This window comes from Podarcis liolepis (assembly GCF_965112155.1).
Source record: "Podarcis liolepis genome assembly, chromosome: 4".
NCBI lineage: Eukaryota > Metazoa > Chordata > Lepidosauria > Squamata > Lacertidae > Podarcis > Podarcis liolepis.
The window spans coordinates 65,570,430-65,586,091 of NC_139558.1; the positions used below are offsets into that span (position 1 = coordinate 65,570,430).

At 45.8% G+C, this 15,662-nt stretch overlaps 1 protein-coding gene and 1 long non-coding RNA gene across 4 annotated transcripts; one reads left to right on the forward strand and one right to left on the reverse strand.

Moving 5' to 3' along the window:
• Positions 1–120: 120 nt before the first annotated feature.
• LOC310704800 lies at positions 121–5,122 on the reverse strand. Its single transcript, XR_014525018.1, has 2 exons — positions 4,995–5,122; positions 121–1,125 (listed from the first exon to the last, which is right to left on the reverse strand). It is a non-coding gene; the product is annotated as an uncharacterized lncRNA (long non-coding RNA).
• ADPRH (ADP-ribosylarginine hydrolase) lies at positions 912–13,641 on the forward strand. 3 transcript variants are annotated; one of them, XM_083498705.1, is made up of 5 exons: positions 998–1,114; positions 4,454–4,644; positions 4,997–5,312; positions 11,820–12,180; positions 13,002–13,641. In XM_083498705.1, exons 2-5 carry the CDS (start codon positions 4,609–4,611, stop codon positions 13,399–13,401), a joined length of 1,113 nt encoding a protein of 370 aa, XP_083354831.1. In that variant the 5' UTR covers positions 998–1,114; positions 4,454–4,608; the 3' UTR covers positions 13,402–13,641. The 3 variants fall into 3 exon arrangements, with proteins under 3 accessions (XP_083354832.1, XP_083354831.1, XP_083354830.1); XM_083498706.1 differs by lacking the exon at positions 4,454–4,644 and having other exon boundaries at positions 912–1,114; XM_083498704.1 differs by lacking the exons at positions 998–1,114; positions 4,454–4,644 and adding an exon at positions 1,134–1,271.
• The last annotated feature ends 2,021 nt before the right edge of the window (positions 13,642–15,662 follow it).

The window sequence follows — 15,662 nt, forward strand, 5'->3', positions numbered from 1 at the left end:
CCGATGTGCATCTTAATGTAGTGCATCTTAATGTAGTGCATCTTAATGTGCATCTTAATGTAGTGATTTCCCCCTCTGCATCCCTTTCATAACTCTATTTTTATAAATAATTTGTCCATCCATAGTTCAAATTTTTACTACAAGTTTTCTGTCAATCCTACCAATGTATGTAACTCTTTACAATAGCTTTTCAAATAAATTATAAACTTTCCCCCTTCTTTATTAAAGAGGTCCTCTTCCTGGTTTCTAATTCTGCCTGTAAGGTTTGCCATCTCGACGTCCTTCATCAGTTTTGTCTGCCCCTCTTCTTTGGTCGGAGTTGTAGACCCTTAGGATGATCTAGTCCAACCCCCTGCAAAACACAGTCAGTCGCAGCAAAAGCAGCATGGCTCCATGAGCGCCGGATTTCTGTATAAGCTAAGCAAAATCCCTTATTTTGGCTGCTGATCCCTTATTTTCGAGGCTGCTGGTCCCTTATTTTCAAAACTGTAAGTTGACAGCTATGAATCTATCCCATCAGATTCTACGGGGCGGGAGTGGAAGGGAAGTCACCGTTTCTGTTTGTTATTATGTGATGTACCTATTTTGTGTTTTTATACAGTCATTCGCGCTGTGATCCTCGAGTGACATATACATTTAATAAATAAGTATTGAGTGTTAATTCTAATTTACAGTTGTGTGTGTGTGCGGGTGTGAGAAAGAGAGACCCCTGCGTTTTAAATCGTGCAGCCTCGAAGAGGGACGCTTCCCTCCTCATATTTCCACTCTTAAATTTGCTTCCACACTGCGTGTAGTCGCGTGTTTGTTGACCGACAGATTAGAGGCATCCCCGCCGCCCGCTGCTTGCAATCCAGCCCCGAAGAAGCGATCACATGATTAGGATGGGCCCTCCTCTTCGCCCGCTCTCTCTCCCAAAGTAGCTCCTCTCCAGTTCGCTAGCCGCTGACGAAGAAGCGCAGGCCAGCTACAGTACTTAGTCAGGAGGACGACCGGCGCTCGGAGATTGGCTGCGGCGGCTGCTGTTTCTGCGCGGCTTGGGCGCAAGTCCAGCCTCTCCTCCCCTTTCACTTTCCTTTAAGGGGCTTTCCTGCCCGGGCTTCTGCCTGCATCGCCGGTAAAACTCAACTGCAAGTATCTTTCGCGCGCCGAACAAATCCATGTTTGGGAGCTTGCAAAGCCGACCCAAGTCAGGGGGCGCCCGCCTGGGCTTGTGCTTCTGCCGCTTGGTGCTGGCGGCGGCGTGCAGCGCCCGAGTCTGTTCTTTCTCGGAAGTAAGGCCCGCGAAGCGCAGAAGCTCTTCCCTCCCAATCCAGGCTAGGCATCAGACGGCCGGTTTAACCCGGCAACCCCCCACCCCCAGGGATCGCTTACTCTCAAGCAGGGCCCGCTGCAAGGGCACAGAGTTGTAGTAGCCTCGGAGTAAGGAAAACCGAGTGCATCCCCCCCCCCCCAGTTCCACACGGCAGCGTGGAGCCGCCGAGGAACGGGCTGCAATCCCAAACCCGCCCACCTGGGAGTGGGGGGTGGAGGGGGGCGTTGAACTGAACAGGTCTTGCTTCTGAGCAGAGGCCAGACTGCGCTGTGTGTTTAGGATCGCAGCCATGGATTTATGGGGGGGGGGGGGCGATGGACACCGACTTGTCATCGCCCTCTGCCTGGCTCTGTCTAGCAGATTCGGAAGGACGGTTGTTTAAAATTGCTTTCTTTTGACCCCAAGTACTCAGAAAAAAATCTGTCAAAATCTTTCTACAATTTCTATTTTCAGTTTTTATTTATTGACTTGATTGTGGGGCGGGCAGCTGCCCCCCCCCCCCCCCAGTTACGCCCGTGCAGCCTGAGTCACGGCAAACCAAGCGCGCATCTCCCAAACCCGGGAAGTTTCCACTTTGCGCCTCGGCGGGTCCCGCTTCTTTGAGGGGGGTTGACTTAACTCCGAAGTTTGCATTGCATTGGCAACCGTCGCTAAGGATGGGTGGCGCGGGCTGAGGCGGCTGCCTTAGCTCAGAAGGAAGTCCCTTCCCCGCTTTTTTCCATCCACCCAACTTACCCCCTGAAAGACAAGCCCTCGAGAAGCCGAAAGCACTCGGAGGTCCGAACAGAAGCAGCCTCTGGTGCTGGAGTTTGCGTAGAGTGGGAAGGGAAACTCATCATTTTTTCCTCCTTTTTAAAACCCGGGCATTATGAGGAAGGGGTCAAGCGGCGAGCCCAGGGCGCTGGGGGTGGAGGGGCGAGTCATCTTTCAGGGGCGGTGTACTCCCTTCTGCTGGGAATCGACGGGGCGTGAGGAAGCGCAGCTGCTGCCTGCTCGGAAGAGGGCAGGAAATGGTCGCGGAATGCTATTCATTTCTACCCAGAGCAGCCGGATTTAACCACCACAGCCGCTAGAATAAGACAAGGAAACGTGACAGGGCCAGCTAGAACAAGGCAGCTCGCCTAGGATGGCAGCCAGGCTTTTCAAGCTTAGGCACCTTTCTCCCAAGAAGCAGCCCCACGCATAGTGTGTGAATTGGGCCCTCTTGCAAACAACAACAACAACAAAACAAAAAACGGGAGCATTATATCACATGCACGTTGGTAACCGCTTGTGGGCCGAGCGGAGTTTCCCTCCACACCTCCAATATATCGGGGGCTACATGCAAATAACACTGTATGATGTCTGAGGCACAGGATGTTGACAGGTGACACTTTCCCCATAATTGCATTTCCCTACTGGCAAATGTTTATTTAACCTGTTGAACCTTTGACTGCTGTTAAAAGTGCAAGAGCCCCGCAGCCCCGCAATGCCAACCCTAAGACGGTCAAGGAATGCAAGTTTCATGAGATATATAAACCAGATAGACAAACCTTTAATTGGTGGCAATGCTGCCAGAGTCAGTGCAAGAGTGGGTGTGGTATTTTAGATGGCAGTGTGGGTGGGGTGTGTGTGTCAAAAGAGACTTATGATCTACTGTAACCAAAAGGCAGGTGACCGTGTTTAGGAAAATCCAATATGGAATTGTTCAGAAGCATGCTTAGAACATTTATTGCAGGTATTTATTATTCATACCTCACAATATCTACAGTGATGTAGATATTCTGCCCTTTCCCCTTTCCTTTAGAAGAAAGAAAAGGAATGTGAGCCTTTAACAAGATTATGTTGATTTTAGTGATTGTACCACCAGCAGCAACTCACCGCCAGAAATCCCCCAATTTTTTCTCCATGAGTGGGAAAGCAATGAATCACTCTCCCCTCCTCTCCATGTTGCTGCTAAAACCAATCTAACTGTCCCACAACTGCATTTTCATTAAACAACAACAACCCAACAGCAAGAGATTAGGTAACAGCCTTTGATTACCCTGCAGGGTTGTCAAATGTTCTGTGCCCTTCCTCAGAACAACATTAGTAGAACAGCGTACCTCCGGTTGTGAACGGGATCTGTTCCAGAGGTCTAGCCATATCCTGAGGATTTTGCAGCCAGAGGTGTCTGTTCTGTGTAGAGCGCTTCTGCGCATGCATGAGCTGCGAAACACTTCCAGGTTATCTGTTTTTGCAACCTGATGTTTACCCGAGGATAACGTAACCCGAGGTTCCACTGGATTCATATTCGCATTATCAGGGAATTTTTTAATGCTTCTGCAGCCAGGTTAAAAAAAAATGCATAAAACTAAACCCTTATTAGGGACGTGGGTGGCGCTGTGGGTTAAACCACAGAGCCTAGGACTTGCCGATCAGAAGATCGGCGGTTCGAATCCCCGCAACAAGGTGAGCTCCCGCTGCTCGGTCCCTGCTTCTGCCAACCTAGCAGTTCGAAAGCACGTGAAAGTGCAAGTGGATAAATAGGTATCGCTCCGGTGGGAAGGTAAACAGCGTTTCCGTGCGCTGCTCTGGTTCACTAGAAGCAGCTTAGTCATGCTGGCCACATGACCCGGAGAGCTGTACGCCGGCTCCCTCAGCCAAGAAAATGAGATGAGCGCGGCAACCCCAGAGTCGGCCACGACTGGACCTAATGGTCAGGAGTCCCTTTACCTTTACCTTTAAACCCGTATTAGAAAGCACATGCACTTCTATCGTTGCTGCTACCTTTTAATTTTGGGTGACTTTTGCCCAGTCATTTCTGCAGTACAATCCTGGATTTCTCCGTTATTTTACCTGAGCGACTCGCTTTTCTACCAGGAAATCAAAAGAAACTAGCTTCAAAATGAACCAGGAAGTTGCTTCAAAATAAAGTAGGCAGGCCTTCTTCATTAGTGGAGTCTTGAGAGAAAATATAAAGTGACAACCCCCCCAAAAGGAAGTCTCAAAAACGACTCCAAAATGAATCAGAAAGTCCCTTCTCCTTTATCTGTAGGAGTGACTTCTTGGGTCATTTGAAAGCTTATTGATTTATTTAAAATACTATTTAAAAGCTAGTGTTTGCACGCATATATACCAATTGTTTTCAGAAGTTACCTTTTTAATGTATATGTCCTGCAGGCAGACTTAGGTGACAGGTTACACCTACAGCACTGTTCACATGATCAAAACGTTCGCATACCGAAAAGTCCGCAGCTAGAGCAGTGCTTCTGCGCAGGCGCGAAGCGCGAGAGAGTGCTTCTGCGTGTGTGGCGAAACCCGGAAGTATACACATAATGGGAGCAGGCCTAAGCTGGAGCAGGACCGCAATGGTAAGTCCTGCCCTTGGACGTATGCGCATTCGCTTGCACATCTGCAGTGTGTGTACAGGTGTTTGATCATGCAGACAGTGCATGAGCACTGTTCATAGGATCAAACATATGTAGGGAGAGCAGGATTGAGGCTTGATCTTTCTAGGATTTTGAAGGATGTATATCAAGCACTCACAAGCATGAATGAGACTGAATTTATAGAGACAGGCAGGGACCAAATATATTTAACAGGATCCCTGCTCTTTGTGTACTGTAGGTTGATTTTCTTAGACATTTTGACCACGTTGCAGTTTTAACCTGTTTTTCACCAGAGGCTTTATTGATTGCAAACTATTGTTTTGCATGAGGACAGAACATGTGTTCGGGCCTGCAAGAGAACTATGAGGCTGCCATGGTGCTGAGTGCCGTTGGAGACGCCTTGGGCTATTACAATAATAAATGGGAGTTCCAGCGCAGCGGTGAGAAGATTCACAGCGAGTTGGCCAAAATGGGTGGCCTGAACAAGCTCAACGTGGCAGGCTGGAGGGTCAGCGACGACACCGTCATGCACTTGGCTACTGCTGAAGCCTTGGCAGCAGCTGGGGAAAACCCAGACTTAACCCACTTGTATAAACTCATTGCAACAAACTACAGAGATTGCATGGATGACATGGATGGACGAGCTCCAGGTAATCTTTCCTAAACTTTTAAACATATGAAAATAGAAGGCAGCAGTTTCTGGATCATGCATGTTCTATGTGTTCAGATTGGAACATGTTTCCCAAAGGCCTTAGAGTCCTGCAGTACAGTGGTACCTCGGGTTAAGTACCTAATTCGTTCCGGAGGTCTGTTCTTAACCTCAACTCTTCTTAACCTGAAGCACCACTTTAGCTAATGGGGCCTCCTGCTGCCGCCGCGCCACTGGAGCACGATTTCTGTTCTCATCCTGAAGCAAAGTTCTTAACCCGAGGTACTATTTCTGGGTTAGCGGAGTCTGTAACCTGAAGCATATGTAACCCGAGGTACCACTGTACTATTAGAAAGGGTTCCTTTCACAACTCTGTCCAGTGGCTGCAGTCACCTTTTACGGCTCTCATTAATTTAATGCTCTGCTGTGTTTTCTAGTCAGATCTCATAAAAGCAGGGAGTGGGAACCTTCAGGCCTGCCAGAGGATGTTAGATCTCTGACCACTGGCCATGCTGGTATGAAATCTAGAGGGCTGCAAGCCTCCCACCCTTGCATTATAAAGGGCAGCATGGGGGATATGAAACAGGAGACATGTAGCCCAGAATAATGGCTGTGATACCCTACCATCACTGTGCAGGGTAGGCTAGGTGGAGATATGATGGCATTTTAATATTTTGTATTTTATAGCTGTATTTTAATATTTTGTTGGAAGCTGCCCAGAGTGGCTGGGGAAACTCAGCCAGATGAGCAGGGTATAAATAAAAAAAGTATTATTATTATTATTATTATTATTATTATTATTATTATTATTATTATTTCCACATGAGCTTCAAATCTGTGCTGAGGTTTGAACCTGTGATTCCCATGGCTGTAGCCAAATCTCTCAATTTCTGGCTCACCTCATCTCATACTTTGATATCAATAGGAATGGACCCCGGTGCAATGAGCAACTTTCCCTCTGCTTCAGCTTTCCATCTTCAGGAGGACACTTTGCTCTTCCACTTAGAATACAAACACTGAGTGTGTTATCCTCCAGATGTTGGACTGCAGCTTCTATCAGCCGTGATCAGTATGAACAGTTGTCAGGGATGATGGGAATTGTAGTTCAAGAATATCTTTAAGGTTACAGATTCCTCCAGCCCTGACTTAGAGTTAACATCCAGCCTTCCCACTAAATATACTCTGTTTAGAATCTAGTATATTTTAGTTCACTCCCATTCTGTGAAATGGATATCTCCTAATTCAGTAAACATGCTGGCTGCTACATATTGTCCGTTGTTGGCAAAAGGCCTATATATCTTCAGAAAGAACAACTTTGTTTCTTTGCAGTGAGAAGCATGGGCTCATCTGGGCCTTTCATTTCAAAGTATTTAGCTCCTGCCAGAGAGCTAGGAAACAAGAGTAGGGCTGCATGGCAGGTTGGCATTTATTTGTTTGCTTTTTTCATCCCAAGATTGAGAAACTGCTTTAAGGAAGAGGTGTGCTTCCTTTTTCTTCCATCTCTCTTCAGTTACTTTCCCCTCCTGTGATGATGATTACGTGTGTGGCTGTGTTACATTTTCAGTGGCTGGAATGGGGAATTTGGGAAGTATTGATTGTATGCACTCCAGTCTGTGGATTCTGAGCTTTTCAACAACATAAGAGCCAAGTGTGCCAGAGATGATAAGCAGCTCAAAATGGGATTTGCATAGGACATCTGTTCATAAAAAAATAAGATGGCTGAATCTATCTATGCAAAGTTGTACCATATGCTCTGCAAAAGGAATATTATGATGCACGAGAATGATATGAACCCATCACAGGAGCCTGAAACACAATTTAGAGTTTGCCTTTTGACTGCATTTGGGTGATAGTCTCTCTTAGAAGCAATGGACTTTTCCTGAGTCCAGCTAGGTTGCTTCTGCACTAGCTGTTTTCTGACTACGTCCACTCCTTCACTTCATGGAAAATCCTGGTGATGTTCCTGCTGAAATGTTGCATTCCAGCATTTCCCATTATGCTTTCTTTTAATGTCTGATTTGGGGTGTTTTTTCTGAGTTTCAGAGCACTTCTGGGCCTCTGGGCTTGCGTTTCTTCCGTTCCAGGTCTCTTCTGCTATTACATTGCTAGCTTGTGGTAGGCTTTTAAATTTATTTATTTATTGCCTACCTGCATTTGGGAAGCTGCCATCTAGCTTAGTCTTACCTACTTGACTAGCTGGTGATGGCTCTCCATGGTTCCAGACAGGTATTTCCCAGCATGCAAAGCATATGCTCCTCAACTGAACTGCAGTTCTTCCCCTGAAAACTTCCTGATTGCACCGAAGCAAAAGTACCATAGCAAATAACTTCAGGAAAATGTTCACTGGTGTGATCATTGTAGCCCCAAACTGAGAGGGGTGGAGCTTCCTGCTACACTGAGCTGGGAAAGAGGATTGTGAAACTGTCAGATGATTTGCAAACCTGTTAGGGACTGATGAAATTCAGGGGATTCCCCACTGCCCCACCCTGAAAAGGCTTTTTTGGGGGGAATCCCCCTACCTGCGCTGTCCCTGGGAAAGGCTTTCTCAGCAGGAAGACACTGCTGCTTTGCCAACCTCACCACAGCTTGATTTGACTGGAAGGCCCAATGAACCATGGACTGCGCCAATGAACTTTTAAAAAACAACAAAGTAAGTTTTATGTACTTGCGCTTCAGTGCAACAAGGCAGTTCTGGACATGGACACCCACACGCCCCACAGTGTTATCTGCAAGCTTAACTGTGACACTGCCCTTGTTAAGCCACATTACTATTGTCTTGGAAATTTCATGGTGCAACAAGGAGCACGCACACACAAAGGATAGAAAATACATCATATGACCCCTTAAATATATACAGTGAGAAAATACATTTGAATGGGGGAATGAGAGAAACAAAATAGTTTGAGTGAAAGTGTCACCAAAGAGAACATTTGAGGCAACATAGAGTATTAGGCCAGGCACAGGCTATAAGTTGGGAAATCCTCTGTTCTAATTTTGGTGCTGTAATTAATTCACTTGGTCTTAGCATGAATATGGTGACGAAACTACTAGACTCCTGTTATTACTCAGCTGTACTTTCATTATCGAGCTGATGTGTGGAATCCTGTTGATGACTTGACATTTATATAGCACTTTCCTTAAATATTTAGACTTCCAGAAAGTGGAAGCTGTGATGTTGCTTATATAGCAGTATCAGTGTACCATGTTTGTATGCATGCATGCATACATACTGCATTTGCATATTTTGGAACTAAAATCCAGACATCAGTTTCTTTGCCCTGCTGGTGGCACAGCTTAGTGCTGCAGAAGCAGCACATGTCCTCCCCCAGAAAGGAAGCAATGGGTTCAGGTTTGTGTACCAGGCTGAGAACAGCCAGTCACTCAGACCTTGCTACCTGCGCAGGAACTTGTGTATCCTCCAATCTCTAGGCTAGCACAATCCACAAATATCTTATGGGACAGGGGGGCTGTGTGACAGCAATCCTGATACCCTGAAATCGCTTTGGCAAGCACCTAAAATTGCAATGTAGAAGGCTGCCTGTCAAGACCATTGGTCCATGTTGCTTAGTACTGCCTACAACAGGAATAGCCAAAGTGGTGCTTTCTTGCTGCTCCCATCAGCTGCAGTCAGCATGGACACATGTTGTCTGACAACAGCTGCAGGGCACCCACCCTGGCTATCCACCATTTCCACTGACTAACAGTTCTCCAGGGATTGGTGTTGTTCCCAGCCCTACCTGGAGATGGAAGGGATTGGACCTGGGCTGTTCTGCAGGCAAATACGGTATGTGCTCTGCCACTGAGCTACGGTCTCTCTCCTGGACACGGGCAATAAACTGTGTCAACTGAAGGTTGGTGGAGCAACCATATGGGGACAATAAGAGCATAGTTGTACAAGCAGTCACAGCTGATGATCAGAACTTGAATAATAGTTATATTACTAGGGTCTGTTGCCCCACTTGCCAACCCAACCTATCTGCCTTCCCCCTGCCCACCCACTCCTCTCTTTTGCCCTCACCTATCCCTTCACAGCTCACCCAAACCACCACTCCCTCCCCAACCCCTTTTAAAAGAGAGGGATAAGCGCTTTGGGGACGCGGGTGGTTAAACCACAGAGCCTAGGACTTGCTGATCAGAAGGTCGGCGGTTTGAATCCCCACGACGGGGTGAGCTCCCGTTGTTCGGTCCCAGCTCCTGCCAGCCTAACAGTTTGAAAGCACGTCGAAGTGCAAGTAGATAAATAGGTACCGCTCCGGCGGGAAGGTAAACAGCGTTTCCGTGTGCTGCTCTGCTTCGCCAGAATCGGCTTAGTCATGCTGGCCACATGACCCGGAAGCTGTCTGTGGACAAACACCGGCTCTTTCGGCAAATAAAGCGAGATGAGCGCCACAACCCCAGAGTCGGTCACGACTGGACCTAATGGTCAGGGGTCCCTTTACCTTTTAAGCGCTTGAGAGAACAATTGGCCAAACTACTTTCTGAAGTGCCTCTGCCCCTTAAAACAGCTTGCCTGGGCTGCCTGCCCTCCACACTGCTTGCTTGCTTGTCTACCTGTTGTTGTGCTGCAACTGCAGCATGACAACAGCTTTACATGTTTATGTACATAGGAAAAAGTCAGCAAGCTGACATAGGCTGCAATCCTATGTATATTTACATGACAATAAGCCTCATCCATAAAGAAGGCTGATGGCCGAAGAATTGATGCTTTTGAATTATGGTGTTGGAGGAGACTCTTGAGAGTCCCATGGACTGCAAGAAGATCAAACGTATCCATTCTGAAGGAAATCAGCCCTGAGTGCTCACTGGAATGACAGATCCTGAAGCAGAGACCCCAATACTTTGGCCACCTCATGAGAAGAGAAGACTCCCTGGAAAAGACCCTGATGTTGGGAAAGATGGAGGGCACAAGGAGAAGGGGACGACAGAGGACGAGATGGTTGGATAGTGTTCTCGAAGCTACAAACATGAGTCTGACCAAACTGCGGGAGGCAGTGGAAGACAGGAGTGCCTGGCGTGCTCTGGTCCATGGGGTCACGAAGAGTTGGACACGACTAAACGACAAGCCTCATCCGTGGGTTATTGTAAGACTTAATTTCTGGGTACACGTATAAGGACCTGTTTTCCCTATGAACCATGGTATGCAAATGGAGCATAGGAAATGCTTTTAAGATTGTACAGCAGATGAAAAGATTGTCTATAGATAGCTGGGAAGAATGTAGTTCCCTTCATTTAGAGCTTGTGTGTGTTTAGATACGATGCTAATTTCCTAATGGTACGCCTTGAATATCCTAAATAACTGCAGGCCAATACAGTTGTACCTCGGGTTACATATGCTTCAGGTTACAGACACTTCAGATTACAGACTCCGCTAACCCAGAAATATTACCTTGGGTTAAGAACTTTGCTTCAGGATGAGAACAGAAATCGTGCTCTGGCGGTGCGGCAGCAGCGGGAGGCCCCATTAGCTAAAGTGGTGCTTCAGGTTAAGAACAGTTTCGGGTTAAGAACGGACCTCCGGAATGAATTAAGTACTTAACCCGAGGTACCACTGTACATAAAAAAAAAAATCCAACTTTGCTGTGGCCCCTTTAAAGATGAGCATCTGGTATCTATGAACTCTTGGGTGATGCAATTCAAGAATGCTAAGAAGAGTCCTGTCCGATCAGAAGGGTTGATTTAAGAGTCTGTTCTGTGAACATAAGCTGATCTTGGGAGACACCCCAGCCAGTTTCACATGTCTGAGCTGTGGTAGTTTCCTAGTTATAACATGCTGTCACCATGCAATTTCCTCCTAGTATGGAGTAAGGGTACACTTGTCACCTCTCTTCCACTTCCACAGTGCGCTTGCTTGCTTGTAGATGGGCTGGGGAGAAAGGGGGCATTATTTTTTGCTTGATAGCAATTTGGCAGAGGTCCTTGATGGAACCTTCCACCCCCCCCCCCAATATTCATCATTGATTGGGATCTCTAGAGATTTATGGAAGAAAAAAACATCTCCTGCTCAGCTCAAAATGGAAGGACCACCTTCTGCCAAACCCAAGATCTGGAGGGTGCAGTATTGGCTGTGTCATAGGGAGGGTGACTCCCTGCTCTGGTAACTTTCAAATTGGATTGTTGCAGAGCTGGTGCTGCCCTCGAGCGATTCAGATACTTCAACTGGTCCAAAAAAAGCAGCAACCAGATTACTGGCTGGGGTTCACATTTAGAACTCACTCTGGAACCTTATGAGAGATTACTAGTAATAAATATTATTAATAAGAAGTAATGATAGAAAGCATTATTAATGCATATAGTTGTTATAGTGTTATTAAATCTTGTTATTCATGATAGTCCTATTAAAACCTCAGGAAACCAGTGCTTATTGATCAAAAGCATTAGAGGAAAGTTGTTACCTGGTGCTTGTGCGTAGACCATACAGGTTGAGGATGCTTAACTTCAGGTCAGCCTGAGATGCAAATAAACAATCAGGGCAGATGTACAAGTTTCCCACCTTTCCCACCCTTCTTAGGTGGTACCTGCATGGCATACGCCTTGAGATTGGATCCAGACAAGCCGGATAGCTGGATACCGGACTTCTCTGAAACAGGAGGAGGGTGTGGTGCAGCCATGCGGTCAATGTGCATTGGACTGAGGTTTCGTCACCCAGAAGAGCTGGAAAACTTGATCGCAGTAAGCATAGAGAGCGGTCGGATGACTCACCACAACCCTACTGGCTACCTTGGATCCCTGGCTTCTGCTCTCTTCACTTCTTATGCCATAAATCGCAAGCCACTCCAGGAGTGGGGGAAAGGGCTCATGGAGGTGCTACCAATGGCAAAAGCCCATATCCAGAAGGCAGGTTCCTTTGTGGAGAAGAACTTGCAGCGCTGGTAAGTAATACACATTTTGGAAGTCGGAAGGTTCTAAAAGCCATCTGATAGATTGAAATAGTTACCGATAAGATGTTGAGAAAGTACCCTCCTCAAAAAGTCCGGAGGGTGGCAACATAAGAACGGGCCTTCTCTGCAATGACTCCCCGTCTGTGGAAAGCTCTCCCCAGGGAAGTTCTCCTGGCGCCTTCATTATATATTTTAGGCACCAGGTGAAAATGTTCCTTTTTAACCAGGCCTTTGGTTGATCTAATTTGCATCCTATGCCCTTAAAAAATTTTTTTTTGGGGGGTAGCTATTGGTTTGTTTTTATTTTATGTATTTTGTGGTTTTATATTTTGATTTTATTCTGTGAACCGCCCTGAGATCTCCGGGTATAGGATGGTATATAAAATAAAAAAATAATAGTAATGTTCCTTGTGCTGGTGACCAAGATAGAGGGGAAGGAAATGGATGCTGCTTATTACCCTGGAACAGGATTCTCCAAACCTGGGTTTCCAGCTGTTTTCAAACTACAATTCCCCTTATCCCTAGCTAGCAGGACCAGTGGTCAGGGATGATGGCAACTGTAGTCCAAAATAGCTGGAGATCCAAGTTTTTGAAACCCTGCTGTATAATATTGAAACATTGACCCTGAAGTACATATGTACTACAACAGAGTACATTTCCTGATCTGCAGATGTCTCAAAATGTGCTGGATATTAAGACTTTCTAAATTTATACTGGGTTTATTTTTATATTCATACAAGGCATATACAAATACAGTCTTAATATGAAATCCTAGATATTTACATACCTTCCCATGGGTTTCTGCTTCTTAGGAACTACTTTGAAAAGCAATGGAAGAAGTACCTGGAAACTAGAGGCATTTCAGATGGGAAATCTCCTCCATCCTTCCCCGAAGTGTATGGTGTGAAAGAGAGAGATGAATTCTACACGTCCTTGAGCTACTCTGGCTGGGGAGGTTCAAGTGGGCATGATGCTCCCATGATTGCTTATGACGCCATCCTTGGTGCTGAGAACTGGATTGAGTTGGCTCACAGGGGTTTCTTCCATGGTGGGGACAGTGACTCCACTGCGGTCATGGCTGCATGCTGGTGGGGGGCAATGCACGGCTTCAAAGGCATCAATGCAAATAACTATAAGGAAATTGAGTATAGAGACCGATTGGAAAAAGTAGCGAGGAAACTCTATCACCTGAGCTTGACTGCAGAGCAGTGAAGTCACACTTGCAGGGCAAGACATCCCCTGCAGAGAACTGGAAGTTGCTAACTAATAGCCTCTGGTGCTGTTCATCCTTGCCAAGCATACAGTGCAGTAAATCAAGAGATTTAAATATAGCAAAATAAAAGGCCTACTCTTACAAGCTTTTACTTGATGCATTAACACCCAGTGTAAAGTCTGCTTGGATGCAAAGTATCAGTGAAATACTAATGCGGGCCAATAAACTTGAGAAACCTATGAGACAGTGGTGTAAGTGTGAGTGGCACAACACAAAAGTTAGGTAGCGGGGGTGGGAGATATCACAGCAACTACTTGTGGCCATTATTTCTAAAATTTGTCATGAACAAAGATATTTTGGTGGTGTTTTCGCAGGTCTTTGACTTTGAGAGTTTAGTATCAGAGACAACTTTGCTGTCAAATTCTATACAGTGGTACCTCGGGTTACAGACGCTTCAGGTTACAGACTCTGCTAACCCAGAAATAGTACCTCGGGTTAAGAACTTTGCTTCAGGATGAGAACAGAAATTGCATGGCACGGCAGCAGCAGGAGGCCCCATTAGCTAAAGTCGTACCTCAGGTTAAGAACAGTTTCAGGTTAAGAACGGACCTCCAGAACGAATTAAGTTCTTAACCCGAGGTACCACTGTACTTTGTAGGCTACAAATGTTTTTCTTTAGATCTTGATTGGGAGTGGAACATTTTCAAGATTAGGAATCTACGGGCACATCTTTCCCCAGTAATACGGGTATTATTTCGTGCCAGTTGTGTGCTAGACCCTACCAAAAAGTTGCCATAGTCACAATGTGCCTCTGTTTCTAAAGCTGGTATAAGGCTTTTCAGTAAGGGTTGAGGCATCAAACTTCAAAGTGGAAACTGTGCCTTCTAAGTGATGGGTTGATAGATCTGATTAGCTAAGGCAAAGGTGGGGAACCTGTGGCCCTCCAAATGTTGCTGGACTCCAGCTCCCATCATCCTGGCCATTGGCTGTGCTGGCTGAGGCTGATGGGATTTGGAGTCTAGTTACCCATATGTGGAATCTTCTCCCAAGGGTTAGATGTCTGGCCCCACCGCTGTCAGTTTTTAGGTGCAAGGCTAAGACAATTTTTTATTTACCTAGGATTTTGGTGGTTAAGTGTATCAGACATAGTTTGCAGTTTGCCTTTCAGCTGGTTTTATATGCTTTTTATTAAGTCACTTTGCGAAATTTCTTTTCTGACCGTTCATGTGATATGGAAGTTAAGCGTGTCAGATTAGATGAAAACTAATAAAAAATAAAAATTATTAATTACAGAAAGTGTGTCAGATTAGGACCTGTGAGACCAGGGTTCCAATCTCCACTTGGCGACCTTGGGCCAGTCACTTCCTCACAGCCTAACCTACCTCACAGGGTTATTGTGGGGGTTAAATGAGTGAGAGAACCATACACGCCACATTGAACTCCTTGGAGAAAAAGGTGTGCAGTACAAACCCAGTAAATAATTAAATAAAAAGTAAGTAAGTAAGTAAGTAAATAGTGATGAAGAATACAATCAATCAGCAACAGTATCTGGAAGGGCAGAATTCCCCCTATCCCTGCCACTTATGGAAGACCTTCATCTGAATTAGAATGGCTTTAGGACATGTGGATTTCTCCAGAGTAGTTTTTGCACTTGAAGACAAGAATAAAACCCAAAGAACATTGAACTTGTAAGCACTGTTCCTAAGGGGAGTTTTCTATGAACTTTTAACCTCTTCCTCATAACATTAATTTCTAAGACAGGGTCCAGAAATGGAAAACGTGTAATATAAAGAACTCAAATGATCCTTTACAGGCGAAAAGCAGCAGAAATCCAAAAGTCCCCATTTCAAATCTCACCTCTGCCATGAACTCAGTAGGAGGCCTTAGGCAAGCCACCCTCTTCCTGCTCCAGTCCCCTCATCTGCATGATGGGAAATAAGAATACTCACTTACCTTACTTTCCACAAACCTGGGGCCCTCCAGATGTTTGGTTTGGCTGAGGCTGATGGGAATTGTAAGCCCAAACATCTGGAGGGCCCCAGGTTTGTGAAAATTCCCATACAGGATTCTTGCAGAGGTTACTAGATTAACATGTAGTGTTCTGAAGAATTGAAATTGCTACGCACATGTTAAATATTACTATTGAACTGTAAGACATCAGGCAGATAAGGAGGAGTTGCTGTTTAAGTACTTATTTTTGCTCTCAGTATTCTTGTGGGAATTATCTGTTGCCTTTTTGGAAGGAAAAGGGATCCATTTT